Source organism: Thermobia domestica, chromosome 13 (genome assembly GCF_964235325.1).
Source record: "Thermobia domestica chromosome 13, izTheDome1.hap1.1, whole genome shotgun sequence".
In the NCBI taxonomy this organism is placed as follows: domain Eukaryota; kingdom Metazoa; phylum Arthropoda; class Insecta; order Zygentoma; family Lepismatidae; genus Thermobia; species Thermobia domestica.
Genome location: NC_137466.1, coordinates 164,188,127 through 164,212,350, shown reverse-complemented (window position 1 = coordinate 164,212,350; position 24,224 = coordinate 164,188,127). Strand labels below are relative to the sequence as shown.

Below are 24,224 nucleotides of genomic sequence, written 5' to 3'. Positions count from 1 at the left end.
GTCAACAGGGCTCTAAAGACATCTGTGAAACCATTGTACATGGAAAAAGTTAAAACTGAAACACGGGAAGAAGAAATTTTGGAAGACGGTTACTCGGAGTTTTATTTGAAGGTACAGGTTGACATTCAAAATCCGACCATCGACAATCCGGTCCTTCAGATTTCCAACATTGATTGCAGAACACATTTTCAAATTCATCGCGTTAGTGTACCACTATCTTCTAGAGACAACGTTTAAGTTTTGATGGTGCTATAGTAGGGTGGTCATATAGTGAAATTTCAAAATAAATCAATTTACTCTCTGATCCTCTCAAAAGTTTTCTTTTCATATAGTAATAATAGATGCAAAATATCATATAAGAATTTTAATATTGAAAGGTGGCTCAACGATGTTACAATTTTGCCATGTCAAACCCTAATGCTAATTGTTCGAGTATTCTATGTTTCATATAGTCAGTTATTCACAGGAAGTCAATGTAACTGCCAAAATTTTGAATAGTTTCTACTGAATTATTACAGAATAACAAATTCCGATTGTGAGTAGCCCCATATAGGTTTGCAATCACTGATCCTGCAGAAAAGTTAATTTCCTTGTAACAGGGAACTTTTCCCAGGTGTGTTCAATTACTTGGACTGCATATTGCAACTGTTCTGCAGTCTTAAAACTGTGTGTGTGACAATTCTAACTGAGTCGCTTTTTGTATGAGGGCGACACCACGCTCTGCATGATCATTTGTGGTTGCTAATGAGCAAACAATTGCCTTAGCGACCTTAAAGTCATCTCTATCATTCCATACATTAGGCTCTCCACTGAGGAAACCATCTAGGATGCTAAGATGATCAAATATATTTCTGCTTCTTTTTGTCACATAATCGATGTGTCTTACTTTCTACCATTGCCAAATCCACATCTGCTCGGATTGATAGACCTTCTCCTCCTTCTATCTCTGCTGAAGATTGCACCATAGCTCATTTTGTGTTTAGAGTCTAACTCAGGATCAAAGAGACTAAGGAGAATCAAATCTTCTGACAGATACCACAGTGGTCATGTTCTTTTGTGTGACGTTGCTTCACCAATCTCATGTTGAGGATAAGGATGAAGTTCCTTAAGGAATAGGAGATCATTTCTAGTTGCCGTAGAAACCTAGGGTGGCAGAAACCAGAATTTAACGTAAATCTTCGCGAGAAATATGTTGAAATCTCGCAATCCCTGCAACTCTGTCTGTGTCAGCTTAAATTGGGAACGGAACAACCAAACCTTCGCCATCCAGTGAGCTAGATGCCATCCATGATCGATACCAAAATGGGCAGCCTCTCTACCTTATTGCTTCCATTACTATCACTCATTAGCTTCTCATCTCAATGAACTGTGACAATTGTGTTTGGTTTGAATGACTCTTTAATGTGAGTAGCAGCCGACTGCCTGTATTGTTGACGCTGACGGCGGATGGTAATCTATTAATGGCTAGCTCCCGAGGATCTTGCCCATACATCTTGGAAGCCTCAAAGAGAATCATCATGGCACATCTGTCACTTGAGTGTTCCTATCGAGCATTGCGGCTACCTGAGATGATAGAACACCTTTGCACCCTTGCTTTCGAAGTCGAACATTTAATGTCTTACTGGGACCTGGAGCTTTGTTGGATCTTCATTTTCTTCTTCGCTGCTGCTGCTAGCTAACATAGCTTTCTCGAATAACGTATCTTCTTCAGATTTGGATTGTTGCTTTCTTCTCTTTTGTGTTTCTTCTTTCTTCACTTCCTCCTTCTCTTTTTCATTGTCCATCAGATCTATGGCATTTAAATGTGCAATGCCAAAAATGTCTTCAATCAATGCTGAAAATGTGGCTCCATTGGTTTCTTGAGTCTGTGTCCGACGATTCTTATTTTTGTAAGTCCTTTCCACTGGAAGAAAAGATGCTCAAGTTTCTTTATCGAATTTTGACGGTGTTGGACAGGGATCTAGAACGGGACCAGAAGTCTTCAACTCGCTCCACTCTCTTGGTTAGTACCGTTCGGGTCGTTTCTTTGAGAAAATTAAGAGATACAGAAAGTGGGCGTGGGCTGCTCCAATTGTCACACACACACACACATCTATCTATCTATCTATCTATATCTATATCTATATATATATATATATATATATATATATATATATAGGTGGCCCAAAAGTAGGTATACTGATCCCATACTGATCAGCTCATAGTATTTTATATTGTTATCCATCAGGGAGACTTAATTTCTTTATTATTTGTTCTTAAAGCCTTTTTACTTATACTTTAACCCCAGAACAGCCGAAGCAAATAAACCCATAAGCTAAAATGTTATATCTAATCAATGGAGGGGTGTATACCTACTTTTGGGCCACCCCATTGAAAACGAGCCTCTACTACATGCTTCAGTTGTCTTTACAAGAAACTAGTCTTACAGCCGTATATTTTACAATGTATGGTTGTAAGAGAAAGTTTTCCGTTATGTCACTATTAAAACCTGATTAATATTTACAAGAAGTATTGTCAGTATAAAATCTAAACTACAAAAATGAGTTCTTCATTAACTAAAACAAGTCAGTCACCTATGTTGCATTTCTTGAAATGGTTGAATATTTAAACTTGCGAGGTTTAGAGTGTAGACTATAGACAGAACCATGGTGATGTCACTACTTTTTGATTACCCTCGAAACAATGTTATATAGGTCGTAAATTTTTTGGTTATAGGTATTAATTTTCTGTGGTGTTCTTTTTGGTCGCACACGCAAGCAGACAAAAGCGCCCTATAGATAAGGATACTTATTATATTGAAAAATTTACGTATCTATAAGTTTATTAATTTATTATAATGTTTATTATTTTTGTAATTATTTAATATTACTATTTATCATTAATTTATACATGATGGAATGAATAATTATAACGCTATAGCATGTCATGTACAACTTGCATTATGCTCTGCGGCAGAATATGCAATAAACTTCAAATCACTTGAGCAACCTCTAAATATTAATGAATTTGATTCAAATTTGACAGAAAATTGTTTTTCGTAGAAAGGAACAATAGGAGAGGGTCAGAGGTTGAAATTTCAGACATGTGAAAATAAGGATCACCCTATGCTATAGTTCTAAGGAACTATTTTATTTAGTTGAATTAAAACTCTGTAAACTGTTTTAATTAGTTACTGAACATTAAAACAATTTCATATAGTATTTTTCTTTCTTTAAAGGACACTCTTCAGGTCCGGAGGTTGCCGAACTTTTTAATGCCAATCTGCATTTACCTTGTGCGACTAAAGAAACCATGGAAAGAGTTAGCATGACCAGCCGTGGAACTCAACCCATGCCCACTGAACTACCATCCATCGCTTTATGCTAGTACCATCCTTCTACATTGCTAAAACATTTTTGATCTTTCTAGTCCAGTAGCAATTTCCTAATCATTCTATATTTACCCTGAAGATAAGGACAAAATAGAACTCACTTGTCTCATTCAGATTAATCCTTCACATTTAAGCAGATGGCAAAGCTTTAATTCATACTTTAATGGTAAGTTCGTCTGATTTTCACGTCTCTTTTCCGCACTAGGGCAATATGAGACGGAACTTATTTAAAGTGGGATTCGAACCTGAACAAGCACTCCGTCGGCAATCGAACGTAGTACTACATGCACTGGAAGACCGTGGCAACAAATGAATACAATTTATCGTATTAACATTAATACTAGGTACCAAATTCGCATATGAATTGCCATTTACAGAATACAAATTTATCATATGGCAAATGGATCTACAAAAGTAACATTATTGTCGAATGTCGAAAGAAGAAAATAAAAGTATTACTAATATTATCGTTTAAAAAAAAAAAAGTAATCAGTTTTTAAAACAATCTACACTAATGACAGAAAAATTAAATATTTCAGTTTTACATGCTACGGTTATGCCGTGTAGGGTAAAGGAGTGGCGAGGATGAGAATGAATGAAATGGTGGAATCAAAAAAGTGGTAGGAATGGGAGAACGCCGAGAAAACTCACGTGCACAGTATTTGGCCACCACAAAGCCTATTTAGCATGACCTGGGGTTGAACCAAAGATCCCACGTACTATAAATTAACGCTTTACCACTGAGCCACGCCGCAGTCAACTAAACGAACGAAGGTTCAAAAATAAAATTCACGACTCAGAACCGATTGTGTGAGTATGCATGCAGTAGAAAAATTTTTAAAATCTAGCTAACAAGTAAAATACTGAATTACAGTTTGAAGATATATTCTGAATTCAAACTTGAGTCCTGTTAATATGGGTAAAACAACATAAGCCACAAAACTAAAGTTTTAATTCTCACTAATAATTATCTCTACTGGTGAAGTTGATTTGTTTCAATAAAGATAAGGAGAATAGCATACGTTAACAAGGAAACTTAGCAGTAATTCTTAAGAAAGAGTAACATTATTTTTACAATGGAGGAAACTAATCAAAATATGAGTTCTACAATCAGCGTGACTCCTTACGGAACGTACACTGAGGATGACAACAATTAGTCGTTGAAATGTTGGCGTTGAATCGTTTATGGTTGTTTTGATGAGTATTTCTCGACTAATTTATATAAATCCTATTGTTATTTAGTACAGAACTGGATATTATTAAATTCTAATTACCTCTTCACGAAGCAAAGAGAAGTGAGGCTCATGAGTGCAGAGGCCCAACATGATAAGATCTGCATCTAATCCATACAAACAATGCCTTGTATTAGGATCATAATCAGGTTTTGATTTTAGGTAGCGTATGTAATCCATTATCTTGTGCTCCCCTTCTCCTGGAGTCTGAAAAAGAATGTAAGAATATATATATTCAGTGAACACAGCAACATAATACCACTCAATCCTGCTTAAATAAAAATACGATTAATGATTTTTAAAAAGTGAAGAAGGCGAGTTATTACACTGGGTTGTTGACTTGGTCGTTCCTGAACTTCAGCAATAGAAAGAGATTACCATCTCATTACGATCTAATTTAAACCAAGACGCTGTCGCCGTACCTTTCAATTTAATTTAATATAGTCCATAGTAATGCAGTGTGTTTCAATATTAATCAGTATTTTATCAAATTATCACAAGATATTGGTCTAACTAAACTAGTCATCACATTACTTCAACAGAACACTACCAATGATCTCATCATTTTCCTCTCTGCTACGATGCAGAGTAATATCCACCATTCGGCTTGTGCCAACTAGAACGACCACTTCCTAATTACGAGTCATGTGATGTTGAAGTAGACGTATATACAGTATTTTAATTACACCAACTCACTTACGCTTCTGTATATTGGATATCGCTGTCCACTTCTATTAATTGCGAGATTAAATGACAGCTGCCGACAAATATACAGCAATCATGATGTGTTGATTAACAATCCCCGCCTATCAACCATTAAACTGCCCAAATCACTGAACTGGAACCCGAATAATTCAATCATTTCCACTGTAAGTCAGCAATAGAAGCAAATTACATTCTCTGAACTTTCATTGGAACTCCTAATTCTCACTTTAATATCAAGTGAAGTTATTTTTACAAGCCTATATTCGAATAGATCCCAAGACCAAAAAACTAGTTATTTTAATTTCTTCCTTCCTTACACACAACTGTCAACAATGCAGTCATACAACTCGTTCATTCAATTCCTATTAAGATGATTATATAGTAAGCTACAGACAAGAATGAACAGACGAGCAACTCCCTATATGCGCTATTGAAATTAGTTTGTATCGTTGTATCGTCTGCACGGTGAAAGAGCCAATCAACGTTTGGTGGAGAATGATGTTTCATCGTGGTGTTCACCGCAAGTGTTAATAAAACTATAACTGACCAAAGCAGTATATAACGTGTATATATATATATATATATATATATATATATATATATATATATATAAGATTATATATTTGTCATACAGTTTCGGCTACGTAACATAGCCCTCCTCAGACACATTATGAGAGAAATATCCAACTATCAGAGAAATTGCAAACTAGCGGTTAAGCATATATATACACTGCTTTGGTAGTTGGAGTTTTATTAGCAATCCTGAATTTTCCAAAGCTACAATGAATAATTCGCAAGTGTTATAGCGCTACCATATGTTTTCGAACATGACGACATGGGTTGCCCTTGTAACCAGCGTGCAGCGCATTCTTTCAGTCTGCTTAGCATGTCAACATGAGGTGCAGTGCAAAATCAGATTAGCAATTAACCGTACTAACTTTTTTGGGGGGAGGGGTACCTTTTATAAAAGCATCATCTTGTATTGAGCCTGGATTGCTTTGTTGATTTTTCGTATATCCTTATCGAATATTGTTAAAATATTTTCTACAAACTAGCGGTTAAGCATAAAACAAATAAAAAAGCACACGTTGGTATGGTAATGCACACCACGTTTTCACCCACCATGTGAAACTAGAGACGGTTGGTTGTTTTCGAACTTTACACGCTGCTGACGACGGATCGACTTATTAGTTCCATCGTTGCATGTTAGAGGTGCCATGGTTCGCCTCGATTCCAGTTTTTCGCGGAGTTTACAGTCTGTATATTCTTGTCTGTGGTAATCTACTCCGTGTCTAAATGGTTAGCGTTCGAGCATTTGGCACGAGAGACCAGTGTTCGAGCTCATGTGGCTCCAATTGACCGTAAAAGCTGTAGGTCCATGTCTCAAAGTTCTAAAAACAGACGTTTAACTCAAACTTAAAAAACCATGTAGTAACTATTTTCCAATCATGTGATTTATTTTTCAGCGATTAGTTGTTTACCCGCAATAAAAGATGAAGCAAGCGAGCAGGGAAACTAAACCTCATCTATTATAGTTCACAAAGGAGAGAAAAACGATACACGTACGAGGAGCGCTTTTAAAGTGAGGTTCGTTTGGTAATATCTAAGCCAAGCGTAATTCGTAATTTTACGCATGCACATTGTCTCTCGGTATCCTTTGAGTATACATAGACGTAATTTGGAATAACGTCGGCAGCGTATGAGTTTCATGGTGTGTGATGAAGAGTTCAAAAAGAATGAGTAGCTCGCCCCCTTTGAAATAAGATCTATAACTCGATTCCTGACTGCAAGAAATGTGACACTGGCAGAAATTTTTGCAGTATCTGTGAGACGTGTGGTCTAAACATGAGTAACAGCTTGATTCAGGTTTAATGGATGAGTGATAGAAAAGTTCGTAAGTGAATGAGGCTATAAGGACGGGAAAATGTTCAAAATGAACCACGATCGTTAATGCCCTCTGTAATCGCAAACGATCTTCTGCATGAGGTAGGGATCAAAATTTGTGAAAACGACGATTCACCATTAGCACTCTACCTTAGAATTTTACATAAGTTTCACGCATGTCTTCCTGCATTTGAAACGGTTTCTCGCCGGCAAGCATTTATAATCTCAGGCGGAAAATGCTTATGACATGAGTCTGCAAAAATTTGTCCCCTTATAAGACAAATGTTTCAATATGAACGGTTATTGTTGAAAAACAGCCGAATATAGTAGACTCGAAATGTTTAATAGTTTTATTATTATTATAAAACCAGTCTTATCTTGAAAACGTTCCTCATATAAAGAAGTAAATCCCAATCATATGATGTTACTTACTTAACTTACCAAAAAAAAAAGTAATAAAAGTAATAAGTACATTGCAAAATACACATTAAAACAGCAGTCTGAACCTATTGTAATGATTAATTAAAACTGCACATATATACTTGTAAACTTTACCTCATGACCAGATAGTATAACTTTCACTTTCCTCCACTGTTTATCTGTTGAAATTTTGTATGTGACGAAGTATTTTAGTTGTTCATTTAAGCGCACCATAAATTCAGTTCCAGGAGTGATGCAGTTCGAATCAAAGCGTTCTTCGGAAGGTAAACTCTGTCCCATCTCGCGTGCTTTCTTTTCCAATATTTCAGCCTCCTTTGCTGATCTAAACCTGATAAACAAAAAAGAAAACTAAATTACAATTTTTACGCAAGTTATTATCTATATAAATAAATAAATAAATGAACATAACGACTTCTCCTCGCTAACCAACTTAACCTAGACAGCTGAACCGGTTTTTCTAATTTTTTGGTACTATGAGGGCAATCTGACCTAACTTAAGTTTTTAGGACGGTATTGGCAAGAGCAGGGCGGAGGGGGAAAGATGAAAGTGACACGTAAAAGCATGTATTAACAACCATCTCCTCTTAGACTGCTGCATTGATTGATGATTTTTGGTACCAGTGGACTCTTGCTTCACGTAGGTGACACCTCTTAATGCCATTTAAGTTCAAATTCATCCCCTATACCTATCCCAATGGGGGAGGGGAATTCAAATATTTCAGTTAACATAGCCTACCCGTGAGAAGAATGGGCATTTCAGTTAGTTTAAATTTTAAATTGAAATGAGTATTATTATTGTAAGACAAAGTCTAAAATATTCAGATTTTAATTTCAGTTGAGGTTCTAAGTATCTTAAATTTATTCTCCTGTATTTTCTGTAGTCAAGTTTAAGAAAACATGTTTTCTTACTCTTAACTCCAGAAAATACTATACAGTGGGGATAACCAGAACCGGATTCTGAAATACTCGGAAATAATGAATCCGGGTACCCGATTCGTGTACCAGTTTTTCGGAACAGAATATGAAGTATGATTGTGATACTAAAACGCAGTATGTCTTCAATGCCAATATGAAAAAGTCTCATTAGGGAGCATATAGAATAGCTGGGTAACGGACTTTTTTTAGAGCTTAATTTACACTCTTCGGGGAAAAAAGAAAAGAAGTGTGTGGCGAAACTAAGAAGAGCCCAACAGTTTATGAGGCGTAGAAATCGCGGTGATTTTACGCATACATTCATCGTGAATGCATAACTTTCAAATGTTAATGAAGGAATGAGTATTAAGAATAATTTTTTGTTAAATTATTTAAAAAAATTAAGAATGTTATTTCCCTTTTACAAATTCAATTAAATGGTTGAACATGTTTAATAAGGATGTCTCCAAAACATGTGCCACCACTGAGTGCGTTAATATGTGTTAGACTAATATTCTACATCCTCGTGCCAACTGCTAGGTTATGTCATATATTACATCAAAAATGAATAAGGTCATTTCTGGCAAATAGATAGCTTATGAAGAAAATCTGGCAGTGTAGCTGATTGACATCGAGACAGACAAAAAAAAAAAAAAAAGCATAGAAAATACTAGGAAAGATCATTTGCCTTGCATTCGCTATTGGGGTCTAGAGGACGGAGAATTCCCACAGAGGGAAGTGGAAGATCACCAAAAGCACCTGACATCAAAAATTCCCTTGTACTTTGATTTAATTATTTCCTTGCATTTGATCCGTAAATATGTGTCATGACGTTGGCTTTTTTAGCCGACAAAGGTCAAATCAGCAAACAATGAATTCGATGGACTCTGTTGACAGTAACTTCAAAACAAGTGGAACCACCGTAGAAACTACATGCAGACCTAATTCATGTAGAGCGAATACAAAGCGTTTGTTTCCGTGGGTAAGTTTAACTGCATTTTGTTATGAAGAAAAGCGTAATTTGGAAATATTTAAAAGAAACATACGAGCAAATTTGATGTATGTTTTTGTTGTAAAACGAATTTCAAATCCACTGGAAGTACTAGCAGTCTATGAAAGCTTTGCTTAGCTGAACCACACTTTATTCTTGCCGTCAAAGAGGAAGTTCTACCTAGACTAGCTATTGATGAAAATAAGTAAACATTATGGTAAGTTAGTATGGTAATAATTGTTTATCGTGTCAATAGTACTCGATATGCAAATTCTGAAGTTCCAGTTCATTTTGAACAGCACTTTTCAACTATACCGTCCGTGTATCACAATAATCCTTTACATACATTATTATTTAGGAATTATTATATATACCCTGTTTGTCCATCCACCCGGTATAACGATATTGTGTATTTTACATGTAATCTTAAATATCATTTCTTGTATTTACGGGCAATATGTGCTATTGAAATATGCACAAGCTAGTTAGAAGAAGAAAAAGAAAATATGAAAAGAAGTAAAAATTAATTATTTTCTGATATTGATATGTTGTTAACATGGTAATCGGACGATATGTGCTATTGCTCGTCATAGAAACGAGAAACATAAGATATATATAACAGAAGATCCATCTTGTAGAACCAACATGTATAATATTTAAAACGTGTGAATGTGTAATTCATTACATAATATAATAAAAAGAAAATATCAAAATAGTGTGTTCAAGTGAATTTCAGAAAAAGGTAGTAGACTAGATTATATTTATTCGAACTGTGGGCTGAAGTGTAACTTTGAAAATACTAAATAATTATATTGGTTACACCGGGAGACAAAAAAAAAAAAAAAATCTCAAGAACTCCTTGACCAATCATCACCATATTTGGGTGAAAATGTAGAAGGACAAAACTTAGGAACAGAGTTCTTTTTTAGAATCGACACATTTCCGATTTAATGTTTTCAAATAGTTTTATATCACGACAAGAAATCCAACTTTAAACTTAAATAACGATTGTATAGACAAAAGATGAGACAGCATTATACATGAACAGCATTTACTAAGAAAAGTTGCTGACTCATTTCTAAGCTTAGTTTAACGTTCCATGATTATGATCTGAGGCGGCTAAGGCACACGGTAATTGTGATAATAAAGGAAATAGTGGAATGAAGTAAGCATGAAGAAATGGGAGAAGCCCAAAAAAACTCCAACCGTTGTTGAAAATGAAATGAAATCTGTGAGTTTTACGTCCCACGGTTATGCCGGTTAGGCTAAAGGAGACGGTGATTATGAGAAATGAATGAAATGGTGGAATGAAGAGAGTGGGAGGAAACGGGAGAACCCCGAGAAAACCCACGCACACGGTGTTTGTCCACCACAAAGTTCACTTGGCGGGAGCAGGGTTTGAACCCGGAACCTCATGCACCAGAGGTGAACGCTCTACCAGTGAGCCACCGCGGCCTCCAACCGTTGTTGTTAATCCAGTATAAAGCGCATTTGGCGGGAACTGAGATCAGACTTCCTTCACGTATTAAACAAAATGATCATACTTACAACACCCTTAAAGATAAGTTAATATGTATTTTAAAAATCACGATAAAAGAACGAAATTAAGATTAAAAACTTCCTAATAATAAAATATCACACGTTAAAATACCACCACAGTACTTAATGAAAATATCAATCATTACGGTAACCATGTAATTATTTTCCTTATCTTCAAAAGTACTACCTCTCAATGTATTCTATAATTATTTCAACATAATTTATTAGTACTTACCTTCTTCCTCTCTGTTGGTTCATTTTGGCACGAGGAGCAACTCCGTCAACTGCCATGAAAAACAGTTTCTGAGGTTGAATCATACGAAACAGAAACTGCAAATGAAAAGTAAGACATTGTTAACGCCACGACAAACATAAAGGTAAAGAATCCATACAATCTTCTTACACAACGTGTATTTGATACACTACCTCAATGCAACATTTATTCGTATGTAAATATTCTCTTTCGAAATTTTGCAGTAACATAAACCGGAATCCCGTAAGACCGACGGATTGTATTTGACGCGGCTAATCCCGCATTCAAGTCCCTGAAGAACCCTTAGTCTACAGGCAAGTATGAACGATGTTAACGTATCCGGTCAAATATTAAAGGATAATCGATATTAAATTTTCCTCATTCCATACAAATCTGGACTCTCAATCGGTCAGAAATATACCACTGGCTTGTCGCGTTTGTGACATCTCTTCAGTTCTTTTTGGACTAGGACTACTTTTAACGTTTCGCCAGTGAGCTAAATATAACTATTAATAGGGTAACACGGAGAAACTCAACGAACCGAAAAGGATTGGAAATAAATATGTATCACTAACGATATTCATACAGTTTCTTATACAGTCAGTCACTGTAGCTAGCATTTTTTTTCTAAGATCCTACTCTGAAAAATCCTTTGTCCACGCTTATGCATCCTAAAATCATGGCACTTATTAAAGAACGTTTACAAGATCTTAGATATGCTTGCAACGAAGGGATCCCAAAACGGAAATGGTAATCAAACTATTTATCAGAAAATAATAATAAAAATAATTGTAATAAAAGAACGTAAATAGGGAGAGAAGTACAAAGAATAAATTAAAAACTCAAAAACAATAACATACTTTACATGTTGAACAGTTGGTACCATAACCCACTGTCATACTTCGTTTCTTTTCCATTTTGTTACAAACACCAGCAGCCATGTATATTCATAATAACATCTTAACTGCTTCTATTTCAAGACATCCCGCAGGTTGCTTCTAGATTTTCAGAAAAACAAAAACCTCCATCTTCCACTTTGAACAGAAATAGTCAAGGTGTAATTCTGAATATACCTACCCGACGCTGTTTTCAAAGGTAAAATGGAAACGAAACATGGGAGTGAATTACTACAACGTTTCGCCAAGTATATTACTTTATTTTAATATAGGGCGCGTGTGACAGCGCTATTAGGCTGAAAGCAGAGATAGTTTAATGAAAGAAGCGGAAATTAATCTGACATGTTGGACGGTTAAAGCAAAAAAAAAAAATCTAAAATAGATCATAACAAATTTCAATGTTTGTATACAACTGCATAGGGAAAATAGTAAATATCAACTTTACTCACCTCAATGTAATGAAAAATATCTCTAAAAATCTTCTCTTCTGTGATCCTAAAGTGTGGATCAAAATCATTCGGATGTGAACACATATGAATAATTCCATTCATGTCCAAATAAAGATTATCAAACTCAGGTATCTGAAAATAATAATAAAAAAAAATGAACAAAAATACTAGTAAGTAAATCCTACGAAAACCCTGTTTCAGCAAAAATGTACAAAATCTATAGTTGTACATTTTTTTTTACAATGGAAATTACTGCTCTATTATATAAATAATCCTAGCAATACAGAGAAAATAATGCTTTTTACACTTTTTAACATTTAATTTAGATCCATTTTCGTGGAATAAGAATAGTGGCGAATTATTCTTTACACAAGTTTGGCTTCGACAGCATTTTTTCTTTCTTTCTAGTATCTATCTATATATAAAAAATAAAAGTGACTATGTTCGTGATTTAATAACTCTTGAGCCATCCAATCAATCTCGATCAAATTTTCAACACAGATGAGGTTCGTGCCTAGGATGGATTTTATTATTTCATTTTGACGGTGCAACTTCGGTGAAGGGAAGGGGTAGAAATTTAAAAAAAGATCGAAAATGACCGAAATTAGTGTCAAATCCATAGTTTTCGGGGTCGCTGAGATAAACTGAGACACTTCCGATGCTGTTTCAATTCAAAATTCAGCTCCCATTAGTACTCCTAAGAGGGAATAGTGACATGTAAAAATAATTGAAAATGACCGATATTAATGTCGAATTCATAGTTTTTGGGGTCCCTAAGTTAATTGGTGAGAGTTTTGGTGCCCTTTTTGTCCAAAAATGAAACGTATTCTCCGCGTGCGAAGAACAGGCATTCTAGTACTTTAGTCGGTTAAAATCCGTTCCGTGGAACAGTATCTTCTTCGGTATACCTAAAAGATACCCTGTAACTATCTTCAATTCTAATAAATTTAAAGTATTATCTTCTTGTTTTCCATGACAAATTATTATCTGGGGACGATATCACTCCTTGGATATGGCCTAGATCAGCGTTTCCCAACCGGTGTGCCGTGCATGGGCCGCTGTAATAGACATAAAACAACGTGTCCTGCAGGGGGTTAACCAGCCTTCAATTGCTAACGCTCGCTCGGCAATACTATGTGAATAAAATATTAAACCTTGGTGCAGAAAAGAACCAATCTTACTAATAACCTATATGGAGAGACCTGTGTTCTAAAACCTTCTCAAATATTGTTATTTAGCTTTTGCAGGGCCATTGTCTTTCTGATGCAGTAAGTTGCACACATGACTTATATTAATACGTAGTATATCTTTCAAAAGCAGCTCTCATTTGTAGATATCGACCCATAAAAGGTGTTATATGTTAAATTATCTTTTACAAAAAATAAAGATACAAAAATTAAAAAAAAAAAAAAAATGGCGTAGTGGAGTCCAAGCAGAACTCAACTTAATTCGTATTAAAGAAGCACTTTTTCTACAAAATCAACAAGTTTATGACGAGGTCAGCTTTTCACTGTTTCCAATTTTAGAATCCTTGTACCGTAATTGCGGGCTACTTGGACCCATACCAAAAACTCATTTAAAGTCCCATATGAAATGCAATAATGAGTGAGTTCAGAGTTAGACCCGTTAGATGGGATCATAATGCAGGCGTACACACATTGAAACTAGTTCTGTGGTAGGCTACGATTGAGCAGCATTGGAGAGAAAGGTCGTTGACGAAAAGAGTGTATTTAGTGAGCGCCAAACTTTTATGTGTGGACACTATTTGCAAGGAAGTGGAACCAATGCTAAGTAAACACATAAGTAGTTACATATAGGTTAATGAAACTGACATGGTAAACTTTCTCATATACAATAAGATGTATGCGTAATTGCATTATACAGTATATGAAGTGTGTACATATAACCTGGAAAACATGGATATTTTGTCCCACATCTTTTGTTATCTTTATCCCACCCCATCCTTTGTTATCTTTATCAATGAAAAATAAAGGTCTGTTGTCACGTGTCACACAAGTAAGGACTTTTCATTGTTTCCTTAAGGATACCGGTACAAAATGGTACATCAATATAAAAGATTGCCTGCACGTCGAAAATATGCTGATTTTTCATAGCAGCTTGAAGAATGTTTACCAGCAATACAGTCGGGGAAAATGTCGCGAAAAGAAACAGAAGCTCACTTCAAGATAAGTCATTCCACCATAGAAAGAAGATTAAAGAATAGGTCAAGGCAGAATCCGGGCCATCTGAAAGTGAGGTGAGGTGAGGTGATTTTAATTTAGCGTCCCGTTCAGCAGCGAGGCTATATGAGACGTGGACCTACTGATTAACGTGGAATCCGAACCACATGAGCTCCCGCCGGGAATTGAACCCGGGTCTCCCACGCTAAAGGCGCGTACGCTAACCGCTTAGCCACGAGAGAGCTCAGGCCATCTGAAAGTGTTCACTGAAGAAAAAGAATTAGCCTTCGCTAGTCATCTTGATAAAGTTTGTGATTTCGGATTCCTCGTTAATTAACTTGATTTCAGATTTATTGTGAAGTCCTATTTAGCCATGCATGGGAGAACTGTCATTGCTTTCTAAGACAATCTTTCCAGTCGAGATTGAGTGAAGTTATTTTAGAAAATGCACCTCCAGTCAACGACTAGATTCGCTGCTAATATAGATAGGGCTCGTGCAGCTACAGAAGAAAACGTAATCAGCTATTACAATCATTATATTTGATAGTACCTCTTAACATGCTTTCTTTGTGGTTTGCAGTAAATAAGAAGTGTTGTTCTTGGAACACCTACGTCCTACTTAGTCTCAAAGCAGATTTCAATGGTTTTCTGTAGGAAAATATGGGGGTGGGTTCAAGTAGCCCGAACGCGAGTCTTACTTGGACCCATTTTTTACAATAATCGCCTGTGCTTTGTTTTCAATATATGTAACTAAAACTGTCCTCGATATGTGCAATAAAGCCTGTAGTTCCACTTAATATGGGTTATGACAATAACTTTCGAGTTTTCGTGGATGAAAATAGGCCGAAAGAACGAATTTGTTGCAAAATTGGGTCCAAGTAGCCCGCATATACGGTACCTAAAAAGCAAAATGTTCTCACAAAGCGACTCGGTCTTCATCTGCTGAGACAATAAGCAACTGAAACAGCTTAGGAAAAACTTTAAAAGACGCAATAAACAAGGTGGGTGTCTACTAAAATTCCAAAATGAAACTTTGTGACCTTTTCTTTTCCAAATCATAAAATTTCGTAACATTCTCAAGAGCGAATTGGGCCGAATTTTCTTGCATGCGATAGAAGCGTGCTTTGCTGGCGATTTGGTAGCGTCTAAAACCGAACGTAGACATTTTTGGTGGTGAATTTTGACGTTTTATAGAACAAAATTTTCCAATCTCTCGTACAGACAAAAAAATCGTGACCCAAAAGGTAAATTTCCTGACTTTTTTCTTGACTTTCATGACCGTTTTCTGATTTCGAGACCTTTTCATGGCTGTCGTGACTGATAAGACACCCTGCAGGTCCATGCATCTCTTTTCCATATAGTGTGAAAATATCTGTAAAATAATAATAATTATTATGGGTGCTGGTTCACATATAGCTGGCGCACCACATTTTGGAAGTTTTACAGGTAAAATTCAATAGTTTGCATGAAAAGACATGTTAATAAAGAACAAATTTCTGTAAGCGATAGAATTAAATACAAAGTAGTATCATCAAAGGGGGCTACTACGAACAAAACTGGGAAAATGTTTCAATCAAAATTTTTATGTCCTGAAAAGTCATTTGCGGCTCATTTGAATATTGCAACTAGTTGTTTCGAGTGTTCTGAATTCAACCATAACACATCTGTAACCTTTACTAACAATCATGTATGGGGAAAAAATTAAATATGAAAGGATATTTTTTTTTTTTTTTTTTTTTTTTTTAATTTTTGTCGACCAGAAAATTGTGTCTCTGCAACTCGGGTTTAAAGCTTTCACTGCCTAAATCAGTATTACTGATAAAATCTCATCCATTATCTACCGATTCCAATAGATTCTAATATTGTCTAGCCTATATTCAAATTTTGGTGAATTTTGAAAACCACATGTGATTTTAGGTCACAAATGGGGCTACTATGAACAGCTGATTTTGGTGGGTCTAAAAATCAGTTCGTGGCTAATAGTACAGTATATACTAAAGAAAGATAAATGGCATTATGTTGGGCAAGTCATAGGCAAAGAAAGCTGCGATTGGAAAGTCAAGTTTACACGCATTAATAAATCTGGTACATATATGACAGCCCAGTGGCCCGAAAATGTAGACAACGATGTGGTCTGTACAGAAGACATTGTTCAGATGTCATTCTTCCAGAGTTCATTCTTCTCGAGGACTAATCCAGGGCTTCTTAAGTTTGGTGGCATCTCTTTTGAAAGTCTCAATTTGCAGTAAAGTCAAGCATGTTCCAAAGAGTTTCTTATTATCCCGTATAGTGTAAATAGTGCTTTTTCATCCTACCAAAAGAAAAATATTTGCGTTTGTTTAAAAACTTCTCTGTTAGATTTATATAAACATACAGACCTCTTACTACAAGAGAGACCTTTTAAAGTTTTAAATATTGCAATACTGATATGAAGGACATCAGCCTTTGAGAAATATTGGGTAAGTAGCCTACATTTTAAAAATATTTTCAGTAGCCCGTTAGGAAAATCGCGCAACTATGTAATATATACTAAAATGTTCATGGGGCTACTTTGAACACACGTATTCCATTTTCTTCTGGCTGAAGACATTATTTGACAACAATGGCTATCATACAGAGTGATAGTACTCTTTTGTGCCATGGTTTTAAAAATATAACACTGGGCTTACAGCACGTTGTTCACAAAATATTTAAGAACACGTGCTATTTTCAGGGTTGGCAAAAACCATGGTTTTTATTAAAAAAACCAAATAAACCGGTTTTTTTTGGTTTAAACCAGGTTTTAATGGTTCAAATAATTTGCTCTATATATTCATATCATATATGGACAGAAATAAGTTTGTTTCGCCTTGATGTTATTATGCAACAACCGGGTTATGCTGGAAGGGGTCACATAAGCTTAAAGCGGAATAAAAACTGCTTCTCGAGTTACATCCGAGAGAAATTGTCCTCCATTTGAACTCGGAACCAGGACTAATTGGCCACAAATGCGATACGTCTGCCGACTCACTCATGAAGGAATCCTGATTTAAAAAAAAAAAAAAATACGTTGTACTGATCTTTATATGCTTCTTAATATAACTGTCAAGAGTCATTTCAGAAGGACAAAAAGATAAACAGTTGCACAAGTGAAACCATTACACAGAATTACATATGAACAATTTCAAAGTACTACGGAGTACAGAAGAACTAATTTACTTCAAGTTAGTTAACAACGACTTTTATTGGTCCAAATTAAAGAAATACACCGACTTAATCTGCATATCAATAAGAAAAGTGAGTAAAGATACGAATCATTATTTGAGAATTATTTGGCTCAGACTCATTTATACATAAATAGATACCAAAGATACTTATTTCACTAAATGCCTCTCGTGGGGTCCGTATGACCCTCCCCCACACACACACAAAAAGTACGGCATTTTCGATTTTTTTTAATCAATAGTAAACATTGAAACGCAACAATATTTAGAATTTTTCTTCGATTTCAATTACATAACAATAATAACTACAAAATATCACAAAATAAACATTTATAAACTTATAAAAAAAAGTTGCTTTTGTAGTATAATCTTTTGGAGTAATGAATGGGGAATTTAGGTCTGAATATAATACGAATAATATACGGGAGTGAAACGTGATAACCCACAAATGTGTGTTCATCAAGATTTTACAAACACACTTTTACGATTTTTTTTTTTTTTTTTTGTTTGGTTTAAACCATGGTTTAAACCACCTTGGTTTAAACCAGCCAACCCTGGCTATTTTCGTATCAAACTAGCCCCATTTGATGGTACACTTATATTTTATGTTTACAAGAACGATTACTGGTGCAAAAATCTTACAAGTTCTTTACTACGGATAAAGTAAGTGAGTGCATATGGAAATTGAATGTATTAGAAACACAGTGTACAGAAGTTGTATTATATGTTTACAAGTGGAGCGCTACTAGTATGAAACCATGACAAGTGCTATTGAAACTCGTATCATTGCCAAAACCTACTCGTTTTCACTATCCTCGCTTATGCGTAAACACATCTTCGCTGACGTACCTTCTCCCTTCGGAAACACTTCCTCGCTGAGATCGGACCATCCAGCCTCGCCCTGTCCGGACTCGGTTAGATAGCTTTCGTGCTTTTCAGTGGCCACCTAGCACAGATTGTCTTATGCTTTTTGCACTGTTTTTTTTTATGCATACATCTGGACGCTGTACTTATACGCAAATCGTACAACAATTGCTTGTGATGGCCCCCCTGAATTTTAACTATGCCGGTTATAGTTAAGGAGCCGTACTTCCCATTTAGGGAAGGACGAGAAACGCCATACTTTCAGGAATTATTCATTGACTATCTAGGATGTTAAAAAGTAGGTAATAGACTGAGTTCTTGCCCTTGTACTTAGGGTGTTTAGGTAGTGCAACAGTAAGATGTATCCTCGTGCACGGGAGATGAGAGGTAGCTGTTCTTAACTATTACCCTTTTTATTTTTGAAGAATAATTTCGAGTGGTGCGCCAAAAGTAAATCTGCACGTATGTCAACATCAACCAAAAAATTTTAAAATACAATATTATAATCTATTAATATCTTGACTGCCAAGGTATTTGACAAGTAAATCCTAATTATGGTGTTTCGTACTGATATAATATCTGTGTTTTAAAGAATCGGAACAGTATTTAGTGTTGTCAAAACGGGACATTCCCGATTAATAGGAACGTACGTTTATCTACAAGGAAAACAATGAAAAGTAACCAGCATCATGGGCTAACGAAATTTAAATAAATTTGAACAAACAAAAGAATATAGTAATGTTAAGCAAAGAATAAGGCCTAATCGCAACCACTGATTACTGAAATAATACGAAGTTTGTGTCCATGCGTAGCACAGTGATCTACAGGAATTTAAAACTGCGCGTAAGAAACTATCCAAACTATCTATTTAATCAAAGCAAAATTCTTAATGTTTTTCTGGAGTCACAAAAAGGGGGATATAGCAATTATATTAGGCGCAACCTTTAGTAAACAAACTTAAAATATTACTACTGTCAAAATTGAGCAAAGCATTATTAGAAATTTTACACAATCTATGTAATTTTCCGCTCAGATACAGAAACCCTATTAGCTATATCAAGTATTGCTTTAAATAATTCTTTATCACCTGCGAAAACAATTAGCTTGTATCCTTATTTATGTGGTAACATACGTGTTGATATTCATACGAACCTGATACTCCTTCACAAGCTCGCTCAAACATGGGTAACGTTCACTTATCCACCTGAAAAACTTCGGCACACCCATTGCTATAGCTTTACAATTACTAAATGAAATTCCACAATTTCGACTGCGGTTTTAGTTGATCTTCCACCTTAAAAACACTCTTTAATCTCATTCACTTCGTCGCAATTCCAGCTACTCCATCTTTCCTCGGACGTTACCACAGAATATACGTAATCACAGTCACTCATCAAAATATCTTCCTTTTCTTTCATGAATACTATTTTAATATAAATAAGCTTTTCCCAGGGCCTCATTCCGAGACGGAATAAGGAAAAGTTATAAAACGCAATAATTACGTATAATAATAATAATAATAATAATAATAATAATAATAATAATAATAATAATAATAATAATAATAATAATAATAATAATATTAATAATAATAATAGCTGCAGTAAAGTTATTCAAATGGTAGGCTACGCATCAGTATGATGAGGCTACGTAAAAGGTAAGCGCGAAATTCTTCCCTGTGCCCAATTCCGTAACTATTTTCATCAACGAATTGCAGAGTTTGCGCTGTATAAATAGTTTGTGATAATATGCATTACAGTAATCATTCATTTCTGTGTGTTCATTCATTCATTCATTCATTTATTTGCCTGTTTCATTAGCTTACAAAGCATGAGAAATTCTCATGTAAGCATTACAGTTGTCAGAAAGAAGAAAAAAAGCATACAATATTGTCAAGTACCAGAGGTATACATCATGCATCTTTCTAAAATATAAAACCACATAAATAGGATACACTAAGTATAAAAACATGACAATTTACATCTAATTAGGTAACTGTTTGTACCACACCAGGCATGTACTCACGGGTAAGTATCTGTTACCAACTCTTCAGTTAATGAGTCATTTAAATATTCTTTAATTGTATAATAGCACTTTTCAGTGAGTAGACTATATAAAGTCTTACCAAGAATGGAAACATTGGTCATATTTTTTAAGTACAGAGGAAGTTTATTATACAATCTGACACAATTCATGTACACGGTTTTGCTTATATTAGCATATTTTTGATGCATCACAAATATGTCACTACCTTGTCTTGTATTATTGCTATGAACATTTTTGTTAAAGATAAAAACATGATTGTTTTTCACAGTAAAAAGAATAGATTTATAGATGTATAAGCTGAGGAGTGTTAAAATTTTTGCTTCTCTGAAAACCTTTTTACATGTCGATTTTGTGGGTAACCCAAAAATTATTCTAATCGCTTTCTTTTGCAATCGGAAAGTGCTTAAACTATTTTCAGCAGATCCCCAGTGTATTATGCCGAAGTTAATTAACGAATTAAACTTGGCGTAGTAAAAGCTAAGAAGTGCTTCTCTCGATACAGTACCTTGAAGTTTGTATAAGGCAAAACACACGCTACTTAGTTTCTTGTTTAAAGTGGAGATATGAGCAGACCATGAAAGATCATCACTGATGATTACACCTAAAAGCTTTGTTATGCAAGAATATTGGAGTAAGTTAGAAGATATTTTTATTCTAGGTGATATACGCGGTTTTCCTGGAAAATGAAAATGTAAGAGAATCGACTTATCATGATTTATAATTAACCTATTCGCTGTTAACCATTTTACTAATTTGTCCGTAAAAATGTCAGATCTCCTCTCAACTTCTTCTATTGATTTTCCTGATATTATCATACTGATGTCATCAGCATATAGAATACATTTTGCTGGATGCATAAATTCTAACAAGTCATTTATATATATCAGGAAGAGAATAGGACCCAAAATGGAACCTTGAGGAACACCTCTAATTACAGCTGATAAAGATGAACAAGTTGTTTGAAACCCATCTGCAGCTAATTTTGATATTTGTACCGCTTGTTGCCTATTGGATAAATAAGAGAGAAACCAGTTGTGAGCTACTCCTCTAATACCATAAGCATACAACTTGCTTAAAAGAATAGCATGATCAATTGTATCAAAAGCTTTGGATAAGTCGATGAATAGACCAACAACATATTTACTGTTTTTTTTTATTCAAGAGCTATATTGGACATGTAATCAAACAAGGCTGTTTCAATACTTTTCTTATTTTGGAAGCCATGTTGTGATGGTGATAGTAAGTTACATGACTTCAAAAAATTGCAGAGTCGTGACTTCATCACATATTCAAAAATTTTTGAAAACGTGGAAAGAATGGAGACTGGGCGATAGTTTCTTACATCATGCATACTCCCCTTTTTATGGAGAGGAATTACTTTTGCCACTTTTAACACTGATGGAAAATATTCTTTCTCAAGAGATAGGTTTACTAAATAACAGAGATGATTTACAATGAAAGGAAAACAAAATTTAATAACAGTCACTGGAACTTCATCAAAACCTGAAGATCCCGAATTAGACATCCTACTCAATATTTTCCATAACTCCTCTACTGTTGCTGGAGTTAAAAAAAATCGTATGTGAATGCATTGGAAATTTCACCGAGTCGTCATAACTCGCTTGTATGGGGTCAGGTAACGGTACACTATCTAGAAAATAATCATTGAAGACATCTGCAATCCGCTTAGGTTCTTTAATAATTTCGTCCCCAACTTTAACATACTCAAAGTCGCTCTTTTTGTTGTTTGTTCCACCATTTAAGATTTTCCACATAGTTTTAGCTTTATTAGTAGAATTAAGTATTGTGGAGCTATTTGATAGTAATTTAGCTGTTTTAATTACTCTTCTGTATATTTTCCTGTACTTAAAAATATAATTTCGAAACCTGTGAGGAAGTGATGTATTTATTTTGAGTAATCTGTTATATCTAAATAGGTTACTTTTAGAAATTTTAATGCCTGTAGTTAACCACGATTTAGTGGACGACGTCCGGATTTTACGAGTAACTTTTGGAAACGCCATATTGAAGTAATGTAAGAAAGTTTCAAAGAAGTATTTAAACTTACATTGAGTGTCAGACGTATTATACATACCATTCCAAGCAGTAAGTACGCCAGAAATTTTTACTTGGGGGTGTGTTCAAAATAAAAAGGGGGGTGTGCTCTCAGAATAGTGATATAATTTTAAAACAAACTTAAACAAGAAAACAGTATATTTTGTTACGCAACTATTGCAATACTACTACTACTACTACTACTACTACTACTACTAATAATAATAATAATAATAATAATAATAATAATAATAATAATAATAATAATAATAATAATAATAATATCAACTCTTCGTAGTGGTAGGTTCAATAAAGTAAGTTCACACATTTGAGCATTTATTATTATTATGAAACTAAGTAATACAGTGAATCCTCTAAAAACGGACATCGGTGGAACACGATTATTTGTCCGTAAATGAGAGGTGTCCCTAAAAGGAAGGATTCTCTCTCATAACACCACACCACACATATTTATGAAATGGAAGAATAAGATTTTGTCCTCTTATGAAGATGTCCACTATTGAGAGATGCCCGTTAAGAGAGGTTTCACTGTATTAGGAATTAACCTCCACTATTTTACCCAGTAATTACACGTGAATTGATTACATACGAATTATTATAATTATTTTCAAAATTCTGCTATTATTTCAATTTATTCATCCCCAGCAAGTTTTAGTGGGTGATTCTTATTTCCAAAATATTAATTGGGAAAAAAATCCCCCGTCCCATGCTGAAATCAGATTCGTTTAGTAATTTATACTGTACATAGTTCCAATTTCATTATTTTTATATTCTAACCCTGTTGGTAACGTTAATTGTTATAATATTATTTGATCTCTTAATCTCCGTTCCTGGCCCATCCTGGCTACGTTATTGGCTCTGAATATCTTTCATAAGAAAATTATTCATTGATTTAGTTGTTTTCCAGAAATCCAGTTTTTCAATTTACAAATATTTCGTATCTTTCTGTTTTGTCTTCTTTAATATACCCTAATTTTAATAGTCTCAGGGCTCATAGTGGTCTGGTCTCTTGTAAATAGTTGAAAAGTGACCAAAAATGGCCAAAAGCGCACGTAAAAGTGACCAAAATCTCATCATGCCCCTTTTTTCCTTTGTCGGTTTCTCCATCACCTCTCTCTTTGTTGTTTTGTTTCTTCTTTCCTTCTTCTTTTTGAGCTTCCTCCTTTCTTAGGTTTTCAAAGTA

General features: G+C 34.9%; 1 protein-coding gene across 3 annotated transcripts in view; it reads right to left on the bottom strand.

Annotated features, from left to right (window-relative positions):
- pcm (5'-3' exoribonuclease pacman) overlaps window positions 1-20,298 on the bottom strand; it is a 136,838-nt gene extending 116,540 nt beyond the window's left edge. For all 3 annotated transcript variants that reach the window (XM_081736800.1, XM_081736801.1, XM_081736802.1), the window contains exons 1-5: window positions 20,072-20,298; window positions 12,673-12,804; window positions 11,310-11,404; window positions 7,747-7,960; window positions 4,645-4,809 (exon numbers count right to left, since the gene is read on the bottom strand). In XM_081736800.1, the coding sequence (XP_081592926.1) occupies window positions 4,645-4,809; window positions 7,747-7,960; window positions 11,310-11,404; window positions 12,673-12,804; window positions 20,072-20,146 (681 nt within the window). In that variant the 5' untranslated portion in view covers window positions 20,147-20,298. The remainder of the gene's footprint in view (window positions 1-4,644; window positions 4,810-7,746; window positions 7,961-11,309; window positions 11,405-12,672; window positions 12,805-20,071) is intronic.
- Between the last annotated feature and the right edge of the window lie 3,926 nt (window positions 20,299-24,224).